We start from the raw sequence: 15,516 nt of genomic DNA, 5'->3' as shown, positions 1-15,516 counted from the left end.
CAAGTCCCTGCTATTCACTTTTGCCAGCATTATAGTCTCTAGTCTCTTAGCATATTTCATAGGTGGAGCTGGTACTCTTAGCCTATTGTTAAGATTTCCTGACACTTTTTATTAAAACCTCCAGTTTCAATTGCTGTAACTGGGTGAAGTTTTATTTGGCCTGAATTTTGATGTGCTCAGATTTTGAGTTTAATTATTTTTACTGTGGGTTTTTTGTTTTTTTTTTTTCAGACCTAAGCAGAATTAGTTTTGCCTTAAATAAAGGGTTCAAGAAAAGAAGATAGTGTTTTTTTTATTTATTTATTTTATTCATTTGATTGATTGATTGATTGATTGAATATCAACAGTGTCTCTGTGGTCCATAGCAGGAATGTGGTTTTGAGCAGAGTTAGGTTTAAGGGGACGCTGTAACCGGGACATTATATATTTCTTTTGAAATGCTTTGTTTGACAGAGCATACCATCCAAACCTTGTATCATACATTCTCATCACAGTTTTCTAAGAAGCAATGAAACTTCTGGAAAAGAACAGCTTAAAAGCCCCTATCCCCATGATATTCCTATCACTATTCCTAGAATGGGAGGCGATCTCATATTCTTTCATCTGCCTTGATTAGGGAAAGGGGCAGAAATGGCTGCACTGGAAAAAAAAATGGTCTTCATCAGTGTTTAAAGCACTGCTGGTACAGAGATCTCAGGTTGGAAGGCACCTCTGGAGGTCATCAGGTCCAACCACCATGTTCAGATGGGATCACCTGGAGCAGATCACCCAGAGCCATGTCTGTGTAGCTTTTAAGGGTGCTTGAGTCCTTTAATCATCTTGGTAGTCCTGTTTTGGACTCTCCATTATGTCCATGACCCTCTTCTACTCCACAGCCTGGAACTGTACACAGTACTCAAGGCATGGACACAAATGCTGAGTAGAGTGGAAGGATCACCTCTCTTGACCATATATTACCTAATGCAACCAAGAATACCATTAGCCTTCTTAGTGGCTAGGGAACATTGCTGATTCATATTTGACTTGATGTCCACCAGGACTCTGGGGTCCTGTTCTGCAAAGCTGACTTCCATCAGGTTGGCAGCATGAACCTCCAGTGAGTCAGTCACACCCTCCAGTTTCACATCATCTGTAAATTTACCAAAAGTCCAATGTATACCATCATACATAATGGTGATGTTAAACAGACCCAGTACTGATGCCTGGAGTACTGTGATTGTTATTGGACTTTAACTAGTCTTTGTGCCACCGGACACCACCCTCTGGACCTGGGCATTCAGCCAGTTTTTTAATCTCACTTATCTGCTCATCCAGCCCATACTTCTTTATGAGGATCTTATGGAGGATGTTGTCAAAGGTCTCACTAAAGTCCAGGAAAACAATGTCCACTGCTCTCCCCTCATCTATCAGACTGGGCATGTCATTATAGAAGTGTATCAGGTTGGTCAAATGTGACTTCCCCTTGATGAATGCCTGCTGACTGCTCCTGATGACTCTCTTCTCCTTTGTGTGCCTGGAAATGGTTTCCAGGATTACCTGTTCCATCACCTTCCCAGGGACTGAGGTGAAGCTGACTGACCTGTAATTCTTCATGTTCTCCTTCCTGCCCTTCATGAAGATAGGAATGACATTTGCTTTCCTCTAGTTTTTGGGCGTTTATCCTTGTTGCTAAGATCAGCCACAACCATGCAATCACATCTGCCAGCTCCCTCATCAATCCTGGGTGCATCCTGTCTTGACCCATGAACTTGAGAATGTCCATTTTGCTTAATGATTCCCTAACCTGATCCTGTTCCAAGTTTAAGTTTTCCTTGCTTCATCCATTCACCCTAGTCTCTGTGACTTTCATTTTTGTGTTTGAGTTTGCCATGAGCTCCTCATTCATCCATACAGACCTCCTGGCATTTTTGCCTGACTTCCTCTCTGTTGGGATGCATTCTTGAATTTGGAAGAGCTGATCCTTAAATATTAACCAGCTTTTTAGAGCCTCTCTTCCTTCTAGGGCTTTTGTGGATCCCAAAAGAGGTCAAAGTCTGCTCTCCTGAAGTCCAGGGTTCTGAGCTTGCTGTGTGTACTTCTCACTGTCATGATGACCTTGAACTCTGCTATATCACAATCACTGTAGCTGAGGCTGCTCTTGACCTTCACATTCTCCACCAGCCTGCCCCCCCTTGTTAATGTGAACAAGGTCCAGCACAGCACCTCTCCTTGTTGGTCCCTCTATCACATGGAGAAGAAAGTTACCATTAATGTATTCCAAGAGCCTCCTGGATTCTTTATGCCCTGAACTGTTTTCCCTCCAATAGATACGCGTGTAGTCCCCCATGAGGACCAGAACTTGTGAACATAAGATTGCTCCTATCTGTCTATATAGAGCCTCATTCATGTGGTCTTCTTGGTCTCGTAGCCTGTAGCATATCCCCACTATAATGTGGCTTGGCCCTGTCCTCCCCCTAATCCTAACCCATAAGCTCACAGTTGGCTCTCCATCCATCCCCCAGCAAGAGCTCCATGCATTCCAGCTGGTCACTGGCATAAAAAGTGATATCCCTTTCTTGTCTCTTCTGCCCATCCTTACTAAAGAGCCTGAGTCCTTCCACTACAACTCTCCAGTCATGAGACCATCCTGCCACATCTCCATGATCCCAATCTCTTATTCATCTTGTCTATTCTCCATACTGCGCACTTTAGTGTACAGCCACTTAGGATGCTTAACCCACTAAGTTGTGTTCCTAGAAAAGGTCTGAGATATTTCTCTGTAATGGTGCGTTGTAGGCATACCCTTGCTAACCTGTAAGTGCTGCAGGTGACCTTACTCAATCACCATTTTGTTGGTATTCTTATCCCACCCCATTACATCACCCCATACCTTTTGTTTAGCAACCTTCACAGGACTGCTTGTTAACCTTCTACCTTTCTCTCCTTCCTAACTTAAATCTCCCATTATGAGGGAGATGCTGATAGTTGAAACCCTGTCACCGATTTCCACAGGAAAAAAATGGATGTCCTTTCCACTCCTTGATTGCTAGGCAAGAATAGCAAAGAGCACACTCCTGTGGAAGCCAAATTTAATTGTTCAGTTGTTGGGAAATCTTTATTCTTTTACTTCCTGTCTTGTGAATACATTATTTTCTGCACTGGGTTGTATTAATGAATTTTTATTATGCATTTATTTAACCTTTTTGGGAGATAGAAATGTCAATGCCTTAATACACTGACATATAGTACATTTCTTTTGATTTGCATGAAGCCTTGTGAGAGATGAAATATAGCAGGAGAGTAGAAACAACCAGTCTTTTGGTGAATTGTTGACATCCCTTTAGAGTGCATTTGCCAGGTGATTTTACTTGAGACCTGCTTAATAAGCAACATAATGACCACAGAGTGCTTTTCTGAGAAATAGTTATAATTATTAAATTATTATTATCATTTTTTTCTTAAAGGTTTGTCCAGTGTATTGCTTGGACTTCTTAGATTTCTATAAACAATACTACACCAGAAAAGCTTATTTATTCTATTGTAAGTGGTTGAAGGAAATATGAAAAACAAAGAATTGTGGTCCTTTTGCTGATTTAGCGATAGTGTTTATGTGTGAATGCTAGGAAGCTTGGAAGTGAAAGCCAGTGGTGAAAACTATGTTATACTGAGGCACTGAGTATTATGTGTGTTCGGGTTTTTTTGTTTGTTTTGATATTTCTTATTACAGTAATTATTGTTTTACTAATCATCAGATTTTCAAGCTCATGATTTACGTCCACAACTAACTGCAAACACTTTTCTGTAGCAATGTGTGTGTGAGTATGTACACATATACACGAGTAACATTTCTGAATTCTATAGGAGTCTCTGGAAGGCAGGTTTCAGTAGTTTGTTGTTCAGAAATGGAGAAGAGTTTTTGAAGGATGATGATGTGTGGAAGTTTGTTGTTATTTTTTTAGTACCATACATAACTTCTCACAGTCCCCATGCAAGAAATACTGGTTTTTATTTTCTTTTTTCTTCTTTTGTTGTTGTTGCTATTGATTTTTGTTTGTTTGTTTTAATTACAGATCCTTTACCACCACCTCATTTTGAAATTAATAAGGAGAAAACTACATTCACAAGTTTACAGGTTCAGTGGGATCCTTCTCCAGGAAAGGTGGACTCATATAGTATAGCAGTATTTGATCGTAGTAATAAAAAGCTACAGGAATCCTCCATACCAGGAAGATTTTCAAAAACTGAAGAAACTTTTACTGGCCTAGTCCCTGGGAATAAATACAGTATTGTCCTCACCGCAGTTGCTGGAAATAAAAGTACCCCGGAATTTCGCATAAATGGATCTACTGGTAGGACTTCTTTCACTGTAGTTCTGTGCTTAAAAATTAGCAAATTTATATAATTCTTCTACCTGGCAAAATATATATATGAATATCTATTGATTATAAATCAACATGAATATAGGAAATTCCATAGAAATATGCAGAAGAACTTTACAGTAAGGGTGAGAGAGCGCTGGAACAGGTTGTCCAGAGAGGTTGTGGAGTCTTCTTCTATGGAGATATTGAAGACCTGTCTGGACAACTACCTGTGTGATCTATTGTAAGGGACCTGCTTTGACAGGCAGTTTAGACTTGTTGATCTCTCGAGGTCCCTTCTGTGAAGAAAATATGACTGACTAATGTAACAAAGCATTTGGTAGAAATGGAGGAATGTTGTTGTTACCTAATTGGCCATAAGTCTGGGGTTAGATTTTCACTAACCCTAAAGAAGTTCAACATACTTCAAAAGTAAATCTGTTCAGGGTTGCTGAAATCATGGAGGTGGCCATTAGGCCTTAAGCATGTATTCTTGTTGTTTTTTATCCCAACAGTGCCATCCCCTGTGAAGAACATCCAGGTTATTGTCAAGACAGACAGTATCCATGTTTCTTGGTCTCCTGGCTCTGGGCACGTGGATCTGTACAGGCTGGTTTTATTTGATAATCGTGGCACTGTTCATGAGAGTCATCAAGAAAGTCCTCTGACTTCTTACACTTTTTCTGGGCTTACGGCTGGACATCTGTATAACCTCTCTGTGATAACCCAAGCTGCAGAATTGGAGAGCACTGCTTTTCAAATAGTTAGGACAGGTATGATTTCAGAATTTGTCACAACAGAACAAGAAGCTAAGATTAGAATTTAACTATATTAGAACATACGTAAGAATAGCAAATGGTGAGTTACCATTGACAGGTGTTTCTCTTCAAAGGCTGTAGAGGAAGTTAGAGACTCCTTGAGGTAATTTAGCTTCCTAAGTGATCATCACAGCAAAGTTAGCTGCTAAATTAGCTTTTAAATTGTCTATGTAGACCTATCTGCTTCGCTTAGTATAGTCAGCTCCATCAAGTATTTGAAGTTACCAATAATTTGAGCCCAACTGGAATGGTGTCACAAATGAAATAGGTCCTCAAGTTCTGTATCAACTTTCTTAGTGAACTGAGGCAGTATGTAGTCTGGTTATTTCACATCATTGAAAAATATTTAACTCCCTGATTCTCATTTACAGCCTGTGACTAGGAGAAGTACACTCTTTGCTGGGTGAAGAACTGGCTGGAGGGCCAGACCCAGAGGGTGGTAGTGAATGGAGTTAAATCGTGTTGGCGACTGGTCACGGGTGGTATTCTTCAGGGGTTGGTACTGGGGCCTGTCTTGTTTAATACCTTTATTAATGACCTGGATGAGGGGATTGAGTGCACTAGAGTTACTAAAAGACTATGTAGAGGAAATGGACCTGGGGGTGTTGATCAGCACTCATCTGAACATGAGCCAGCATTGTACCCAGGTGGCCAAGAAGGCCAGTTGCATCCTGGCTTGTATCAGAAACAGTGTAGCCAGCAAGACCAAGGAAGTGATCGTCCCCCTGTACTCAGTTCTGGTGAGGCCACATCTTGAGTACTGTGTTCAGTTTTGAACCCCTCACTGCAAGAAAGACTTTGGGGCCCTGGAGCGTGTCCAGGGAAGAGTGACAAAGATCCTGAGGGGTCTGGAGCACAGGTTTTACAGAGACAGTGGCTGAAGGAACTGGGATTGTTTAGTCTAGAGAAGAGGATGCTCAGTGGAGACCTTACAGCTCTCTGTGGCTGTTGAAAGAAGGTTATGGTGAAGTGGGGGTTGTCCCCTTCTCCCATGTAACTAGTGACAGGATTAGAGAGAATGGCCTCAAGTTGTGCCAGGAGAGGGTCATTTCACATATTAGGAAAAATTTCCTGAGAGTGGTCAGGCATTGGAACAGGCTGCCCAGGAAAGTGGTTGAGTCACCATCCTTGGATGAGTAGATATTGTTCTAAGGGATGTGGTTTAGTGGGGAAATATTCATAGTTCATCTAGATGATCTTGAAGGTCTTTTCCAGCCTTGGTGATTCTGTGATTTTCTGATACTTAGAGTTTATAATTTGGGCTGAAAATATTATCCGTGGCCTTTTTAAAACCTGGACTATGAAATAGCTGCACTTCTGAATAGCTAGTGGAAAAAAATGCAAAGCAGGTTAAGAACTTCAAAATTGAGAATTTGGTTAAAATGTTTTATTCTCTTTCTTTCTTATTGTCTTTTTTTTTTCAGCCCCAGCTGAAGTCTTGGATTTGACAGTGACTAATGATGACAGCTTCGATACTTTAAAAGTTAAGTGGAGAAGACCTTCAGGAAGCGTCGATTTCTATAACATCACTCTGTCTCATCTTAGATCAGTTAAAGAAGTCAAAACTTTACAGCCAGCAGTCACAGAGACTCACTTTGACAAACTAACTCCAGGACGTCTTTATCAGATTACTGCCCGCACAATCAGTGGTGAACTGTTTACTGATAAGATGGCAACTGGCAGGACATGTAAGTCTTCTGCTTCAGTAAGAACATTTCAACCAATGCTGTTTTTGCCTGTGCTGTCCTTGAAGAAAGTCATTTCAGGAGCAAAAATGATTTGGATTCCAGACAAAATACGATATTTCAGTATTGTTCAGTATTGTTCCTAGAGTACTCCTTACTGACTCCTTGGCAACAGTTAATTTAACAGCCAAAAATTGCTACAGCATACCTTGGGACCAGGAAACAATAGTGCATTTTGGGATCTTATAGTTGCATGAATCTGTTCCAAAACTGTTCTACAGTATTCCATGCCTTGTGTTCAACTCAGTTTACTATGTAAAATGAGTTACATTACAAGGAAGTTTGCACGTAGTCAAATTGTGATTGGATTTTTAAGTGATTTTACATGTTCTAATATGATCTCTTGCTCCAGGCACAAACTTTCAAATAGGAAAACATTAGGTCTTAGCTTTCTTTGCTGACAGCAGCATGGACTAAGGAAGGTATGTGGCAGTCTGAGTAGAGCTGGATTCTATTTTATTTGTCTTCTTTCAGAAGTGTAATTTTCTCTCAGGCAACTCTTACGAGTTCTGAATCAGAAAAGCCCTGGTATACTTCTACAGCCCTACCAGCCAAAGAGACATATAATCTTCTCCACACCAGCCCAACCCAAGTAGAATTTAGATGGGAGAAATACATAAATAGAAGAAGAAAACATACATAAATTGCTAATAAATTCAGAGCCAATGAATATAAATTCTGCTGAGAGAGAGAGTATTTATTTTAGAGAATATTTGTAATTTGCAACTACACAACCCCTGTGAAAAGCAGGAACATCGTTGACATATCTATCTATCTTCTGCCTTATTTTCAGTGCCGTAGCATGTGTTTGGATGGTACTTGAAAAGTCCTTAAAGTCCAGAAAGTGCAAAGCAGGACCAGTTTTATGCATGTTGATTTTGTTTGTCTATCTTACCATTAGTGACCATTAGGATTAACTCTTACTTCCCTTTGAAGGGAGGGCTTCAGGTTATCACTAAAACCAGCGATCCCCACATTTGTGACCTAGACCCAGTACTTTCAAGCTGGAAATATAGAAATCCCTTTTCAAAAGGTGCTGATCATGTGCAGCTCCTTCCCTTGACCTTTCTTTTCCATAGACATCAAGAGCTTTGAAAACAGTCACCTCAGTATACATTTTGTGGCTTAAAGAAAGATCTATAAATCTTGGCTTTCAGGTCTACAGACAGTGAAGGGGTGCAGACTCTTAGGATCCCTCTGTAACTCATAAGGACAGATGGGTATCAGCGAATATAACACATGTCACGCTGTGTTGAGAGGATGCCTGTGGCAATGGAACCTACCTGTAGTGATGGAAATTTGTCCTTAACTTAAAAAAAAATGATATACAGTTTCTAAGAAAACTTAATTAACTCCAGGAAGTAGCTGGGAAACTAACTGAAACCTGCAGGATACACCTTAGAGGTGCACAGCGGAGATTTTCCCTATGCTAAAAAATGAATTTCTTTTGTCAGAAACCAAGAATGAAAATGGGAGTGATTTGTGCAGGGGGAAGAGTACAAATGACTTCAAAAAGAGCACCTTCCTTTGTTACAAGACCCCTCAGGCTGCTTAAACTGATCTGAGTTCCTCTACAGTAGCTGTGTTGTGAGGCATGTTGTGCCAGTGTCATGTCCTGCCCAGAATCCCCCACTTGAGAATGACGCTCTCCATCTCTGTGTTTCAGTTCCCCAGAAGGTTTCTGAGCTGAAAGCTGGTGGAGGTGGCTGGCTGAGGACTCTGCGGGTGAACTGGCTGCCCCCTGCGGGAGACTGGGAGCGGTACCATCTGCTGCTCTGGAACCGCTCTGCCCTGGTGCTCAACACCACCCTGGGAAAGAACGTGACCGAGCACCTCGTCCATGATGTGGGCCTCATTCCAGGCAGGCAGTACGAAGTTGAGGTCATTGTGGAGAGTGGTGATTTGCAGAGCAAGGCTAGCTGCACAGGGAGAACAGGTCAGTGTGCTTATCCAGGCATGAAAATACAAAACTTGTCTCTGCGGGCAGTCAGAAAGATGTAATGCTTGGGAGCCTACAGATAAATGTCACAAATAATATTTTTTTTTAAAAAAAAAAGCTTCCTTGTAAGCAACAAAACTGTTATTCTAACACTTCTGTGAAAACTTTCAGAAGTTATTTCCATGATGAATACATTAATGAAACTTATGGCAGATCATTCTGTTGAGACTGAGACATAACAATAGATGCACAACATTGCGGTTACATTTTGTACCTGTTACAGGTACACTCTATAGTCTTTTAAATATTGCAGTATAGAATTCACTGAATAGTTCGCCAGTATAATCAGTAGGAAACTGGTTTCCTTGCAGATCTCGATGACTAAAATTAGTAGCAACAGTGTTAACCAAAGATGGCTAAGGTGTACATTAAACTGGCTGTTCCATTATATCCTAATTCTTGTTCCTGTGCTCCATAAAGAAAAAGGTGTTAGTTCAAATTGGCTTTTCCAAAAGAAATCTATATACACTGCAGTGACATCAATGGATTTTTTTGGAGCATGTTGGTCAAAGCCACATATGATGGCTTCAAACTTGAGAAATAGCTGTTAATTGTTCTGCTCTGTAAATACAAAAAAGTGCAGTTTGAAGGACAAGAAGACTTGGAGTAGAAGGAGTGTCAAGCAGGAGTCAAGGCTGAGTCTTATCTCACAGGAGAATGTGTGATAAGATGGGACCACCCAACTTCATCCTCATCCTATCTAGTGTCCACCTTTCCCACTGTGCCCTTACTTATCACTCCATGAGGATTTCATTTTGTTCATTTTGCACAATGGCAAGACTAGTAGAAGCTGCAGAACTAAAATCTTCTCCGACTTCTCACCAGTTTGATCAACCAGGACAGGTTTTCATCTTGCTTACTTTGATAGAGATTACACAAAACTTTAGCTTGTGGTGTTACTTTTGACTGAAACAGGTAAGAGATGAGAACGTGGTCCAATAAACAGTATATGCAGTGAGTGTATCGCAACTGTGACAAATCCACATTCAAGTACATATTGTACATGTTAGGAAGCAGGTATTTGTCCCTGTTGTCATTTAATTTTCTCTTAAGTCAGCCCACACTCTTGGAACATGAGCTGGATTTCATTATGAGACAAAATCAGATCAGAGACTACATTAGGCGAGAAGTGCTCTGTGATTGTGAGTGCATTCTTTTATACAACTGTAAATTGGGAGTCTCTCCCAACTTCACTGAGATATAAACCAGCATAGAATCAATGTCACTCTGACCCTGTAGTTTACGTCCTTGTTTGTCACAGCCAAATTGACCTAGATGTGTTTTACGGTACAGAAGTTTTATAGCCCTATCTAACATCCATGGTTCCAGACTAGGCTTACTGACTTCACTGAATTTCTATTCACACTATAATATATATCTTTACATAAATTTAAACCTTTAAGCCTTAGCATTGCACTCATAATGCATTGCTGAAATCTGCCACCACAACCCGTTGCTGGAAGAACAGCACAAATGCTGTATTTGTAAGACAGACTTCCTAAGAAAAGTAAAGAAACTCCTCTTCATTAATTCTGTTACTGTTACATTTCTGGTTGGATTCTTCACAGCAGCTTGAGATATGCACATATGTTTACTACAAGGCATGTTCCTGTGATATTTATGTACTTCTGCAGCTCCAGAGCCTGTTCTCCAGCTCCGTGTAAAGCATGCAAATGAGTCTTCGCTTAGCGTCATGTGGGTTACTCCTGTTGCAGAATGGGACAGCTATGTGGTTTCACTGGGAGACAGAGATCTTACTGTCATAAAAAAGGGGCTTGGAAAAGAAGCTAAAGAATTTACTTTCAATGAGCTGGTGCCTGGAAGAAAATACACAGCAACCATCACCACCATCAGTGGGATTTTAAGTAATTGGACTTCAGTGGAAGGAAGAACAGGTACTGTCCTGTCAGTCTATTTTGATCTTTGCTTCTATTAACTATCATCTACTTTGATTGCTTCATAGTGAACTGGATGAACTCAGTGTCTAAATATCAAAACTCTTCAATTTATGTTTCCTTTTTCAACAGAAGAGCCACATTTCTGGTCTCTCATTTGTGACTCCTGGATATCTTGCAGTATTTATTTGAAGTTTGGGGAAAATAGATATTCAATTTCTGGCAAAACTTCTCTCTGAAATATCGTGTCATCAGATCAATCTACATTAACAGAAGATTCCATATAAGAAGAACAATTTTCACTGCATATCTTAGGGATGCATATCTTTCTTGATTGAAAGCATGCATCATCTGGAAAAAAAAAAACCCACAAAGGAAAATGTTGATTTAGGGGAAACATTCCAAGGTTGACAGACAAAAAACATATGTGACCTTGAAAAGATATTTTGATTCTTTCTGCTCATCTGATTCCAAACTCCGTATCTGTTACTTAGAATGATGACTGTGACACAAGTGAAGTCCCATTCCCACCCCCTACAGGGTGCTAATTTTGTGCACGTGTGCAAGTTTTAAACCATATGTGTTCCTTTGCTCTGCTTGACTTATGCATTCTTCAGTGCTAACAAAGTCTTAAAAATACTGCTTTGGTCTGCAAAGCCAAGAGAAAGCAAGATGCTGGTATATGAACCTAATCATGCCTACGACTTTGATAGTGGTCCTTACTGAAGTGTTGCAACTCCTTCCAATTCCTTAAGAGATTGACTTAAACTTAATTTCTCTGGTATGCGATTGAATCACTGGGATTATACTTCCTTCTGCCTAACACCCCTAACAGCCTGTTTAAACATAGAGGTTACAGTGTACTGCTTCACTAATACGAAGCAGTGCTTGAGAACACATCATGCAGGGGTAATGTGTCAGCATTACATTCAAAGCGATAAAGGAGGAACATCAGTAAATTTGAATACAAGTCTCAATAAGCATTCCAGGCCTCTTAACCTTCTTCTCAATAGGACAAGCTAATCGACCTTCAAAACAGTGCTCTAAATATGACAGAAGTAGGTCTTACATAGGTTGGTCAGCTTTTAATGAAGCCCGAGATAATGATAAAAGTATCTGTAGCAGAGCAATCCATCATTTCTGTGTTTTGGTGGATCTCATGCTGTGACAATGTAAGAAAGAAAGTAGGGTTTCTGTTGCCAGTTTATTGGTCAGAATTTGCCCTTTTTCAGCTACGTACCTGATTTTTTAGCTTTTATTGATGATAGCTAATCCAGCAAAAAGGCTGATATGAAACAAGAAGCTTGCTATCATATTTTCCAAAGCAAATGGATTATTTGTTTCAGTTATGCTCGGTCATATATACAAACAGAAGTACTTAGAAAGAAGTAACTGTATTTTGAGTGGAATTTCTGCTAAACATTTGTTTGTAGACTTCCTTTTTCCTTTTTGGTCTGTCTTGAGTTCATTAGCTTATGCTTAAATAATAATTTTGTTTGATTAAAGCTAATATCTTGCAGATTTCTGACATAAAAAGTAAAACCCTCCATCTCGTTACCTCTTGAACTGCAAGAGTCTTGACACAGAGTTCTTTGAAGGACAGGTGACTGTCTGGGGCATTCATCAAACTGGTTTGCCATTTAATAGGAATACGAGATGGAGACTAGGAGGGCAAGAGGAGAATGAAAGGCTGTTTTTGAAATTATCTTCGCAAGAACAAATGATTTTCTCAATTGATGGCTTTTGTTTAATGGCATTTATAGCATGCTGCCTCTTCCAGTTCTCTGATCTTGAGGCATTTTGGTCTGACCAAGAAAAGCTGTGCTGAAGCCTGAGAGATGTTTCTGTACCATAGTTTCCCATAGACCACATCCCATCAGACAGGAAACAGTCTACGGGTTATTTTTAGTCCTGTTGAGTCTGGCTCCAAATTGGAAAGCTCTTTTGATGTACTTCCTCATTGTGACTAAACTTGGGTTATTTGGGGCTATTTTATTTTGTTTCTCTTCAGTAACATAATGACCTCTTTCTTTGCAGTGCCAGCCCAAGTGACCAGTCTGACTGTTGCAAGTCAGGGATCAACCAATAGTTTGTTCACCAACTGGACAAAAGCACTGGGAGACGTAGACTCGTATCAAGTACTACTGATTCATGAGAATGTTGTCATTAAGAATGAAACTGTTCCCAGTGAAACCAATGAATACCACTTCTCTCCCCTGAAACCTGGAGGACTCTATTCAGTAGTTGTCACCACTGTCAGTGGAGGGATATCTTCAAGGCAAACAATTGCAGAGGGGAGGACAGGTAAAAAAGAAATACTCCAGCAAGTCTTTTTGAATTCTTAGAAAGCAAATTTATTAAAGAGAATGGTCTTGCAGCTAAGCCACTGGGCTGGGACTTCAGAAATACATGGGTTTCAATGCATGCTTCCTGCGTGTAAGCTCAGACATGTTGTGGATTGAGATTCAGGTTAGATTACTTTGTGGAGCTATCTGCTCCACCTGCAGTAGGAGCTCTCAATAGAAGGACCATTCTGTATCATAGAAAAAATATGCCATGCTTGTGATGTACAGCTGTGGTGGGTGAATTGCTCCTTGGAAGGGCCTTTCTCATTGTACTGAACATGTATCAGTATAGGGCGATTGCTTCTTCCTGTGGCATGTGAATAATTAGATGTCTGAAGGGGGTGGGACAAATTTGGATCTCAGTTTCATGACCTGTTCTTTTCCTCTAATGTTAAAGAATGTCCACCAGTGATACGTACTGTTTATGAGCCCCTGCTACACTGCATGGAATAGATTTTACTATTGCATCAAAACCTGTAAGCTTAATAACCTGTGAAATGTAGTAGCAATTCTTTGGATACTGAGTGGAGGCAAAAGCTGACAATGCAGTGCAATTTTACCCTTTATGTGAAGCTGGCAAAAGCAGAACGTTCTGCAGTTTGTTCCAGTGTTTTCCTTGGAGACATCTATTTTCAAGTAGAAAGAAAAATAAAAACCATTGAAGAATAACACTGAAAGACTTTAAGATATATATACATACTTTGTGAAATCTAATAACTTTGACTATGATAGCTGACAGCCAGCTCCTCTACTGAGATAAGTCAGTTCAGTATATCAAAATCCACTGAAGGTAGAGCAGTTACATATGGTGTAAGCCTGCCTCTGTAATAACTCTCAATAATTTTGTACCTGAAACTGATGTAAGTTCTGGCTGCATGGAGCCTTTGATCTCACCTTGCTTGCTTGAAAAAGAAATTGATTTCATATTTTGGCCACTAGGCGTCAGAGAACTCATTGTAAATGGAACATGTTCATACTCTAAACGAGCATCGGTGGTTATTGCTGCTAGTGATGAATGGCACTTTCAGAAGTTATTTCATCTTGTGGAATTCATCTTGTTGGGATGGTGCCACCAAAGACTTCCCTCTGTTCAAAACAGCAATGACTGCTTGTGAGAGGGAATCAGTGCTGAGCTCCCTAGTCCTCAGATACCCAGGTGGCTCATTTTGCAGGTTTGTGTTCCAGGCATCCTTAACAATAAGAATTGACTAATTAAAGCCCTTCTGTTTTGTTTTCTGTTCTTTTTGTTGCACAGTTCCTTCCAGTGTGACTGGAGTAACAGTAAATAACTCAGGTCGCAGTGACTACCTCAGTGTTTCTTGGCTGCCGGCTTCTGGAGATTTAGACAGTTACTTGGTAACACTATCTCACGATGACCATATTATTCAGACTCTCACCATTTCCAAGTCTCTCAGTGAGTGCTCTTTCAGCAGCCTTACTCCTGGGACACTTTATAACGTGATGATAACCACAAAGAGTGGGAAGTATGAAAATCATTCCTTCGGCCAGGAACGAACAGGTAAATAGAGCCTTTGAGTAAATCCAGTCACCACAACAACTTTGGATAGCCGTTATTAGTAACATATGAATATCTGTCCAAACTATGATGCATGATTAGGGGCTGAAGAATCAAACTATAAAATTACAACTTTACTGACTGTCTTATTCTTATGTCCCTATTGTTGCTTTATGTCATACAGAATGACCTTAGTGTGAATAGAAGCTGAGTGTCAGCTCTTGTGAATGATCAGAAATCATGTATCTGTTATGTCTCAAATGCATTTTCTTGCTCTTAACCCCTCTACATGACTCCTGAAATATATCCTGCAGAGCATCTCCCATATAAGTTATGCAGATGCTGAAAGCAAGGAATAGGAGATAACTACTGAAATGTTAGTGAGGTGTCACATAAATGAGTAAATTCCGTGATACTTCCATGTTGTTTTTGATTATGCAATGCTTAGAATAGAGAAATTTCAGAGAAGGGTGACCATAATGATGGGAAGCTTTTCAAAACCTTCTCAAAGGTTAAGATTGAGGCTTTACACTTTGTAAGCCAGTAGAATAAAGGAAGCGTGGTAAGAAGTGTTAAAATCACAAAGACTGTTGTTAGTGCACTAAGTGTTATTTTAGTCTTCTCACGACACAAGTGAAAATCCAAGGGACAGCTGTATAAATGAGGAGAAGCAAACTCATTGTCAGTGCATGGAACTCATTGCTGTAAGCAAAACTGATACAGTTGATCACAAGGACTGAAAATTGGAAAAGCAGAACATTGACATACGACAGGAACCAGACTGGAAACTGTCCAGTTACTATTTTAGAAGGTTAGAGGATTGCTTTAATCTGTGTTGTGTGCATTGTGCGACTTCTTCAG

The 15,516-nt window shown here is 40.1% G+C and overlaps 1 protein-coding gene across 4 annotated transcripts in view; it reads left to right on the top strand.

Moving 5' to 3' along the window:
• The window catches only part of PTPRB (protein tyrosine phosphatase receptor type B), a 59,110-nt gene that overhangs the window by 18,241 nt on the left and 25,353 nt on the right, over window positions 1–15,516 (top strand). For all 4 annotated transcript variants that reach the window (XM_015855961.3, XM_015855978.2, XM_015855969.2 and 1 more), the window contains 7 exons: window positions 4,050–4,328; window positions 4,853–5,110; window positions 6,580–6,843; window positions 8,567–8,836; window positions 10,534–10,794; window positions 12,832–13,098; window positions 14,395–14,658. In XM_015855961.3, the coding sequence (XP_015711447.2) occupies window positions 4,050–4,328; window positions 4,853–5,110; window positions 6,580–6,843; window positions 8,567–8,836; window positions 10,534–10,794; window positions 12,832–13,098; window positions 14,395–14,658 (1,863 nt within the window). The remainder of the gene's footprint in view (window positions 1–4,049; window positions 4,329–4,852; window positions 5,111–6,579; window positions 6,844–8,566; window positions 8,837–10,533; window positions 10,795–12,831; window positions 13,099–14,394; window positions 14,659–15,516) is intronic.

The sequence above is a fragment of the Coturnix japonica genome, chromosome 1, assembly GCF_054131305.1.
Source record: "Coturnix japonica strain WE chromosome 1, WE-NBRP24, whole genome shotgun sequence".
Classification (NCBI taxonomy): Eukaryota; Metazoa; Chordata; class Aves; order Galliformes; family Phasianidae; genus Coturnix; species Coturnix japonica.
The sequence above is the reverse complement of the archived record's forward strand: the minus strand, read 5'-3'. Positions and strand labels throughout refer to the sequence as shown.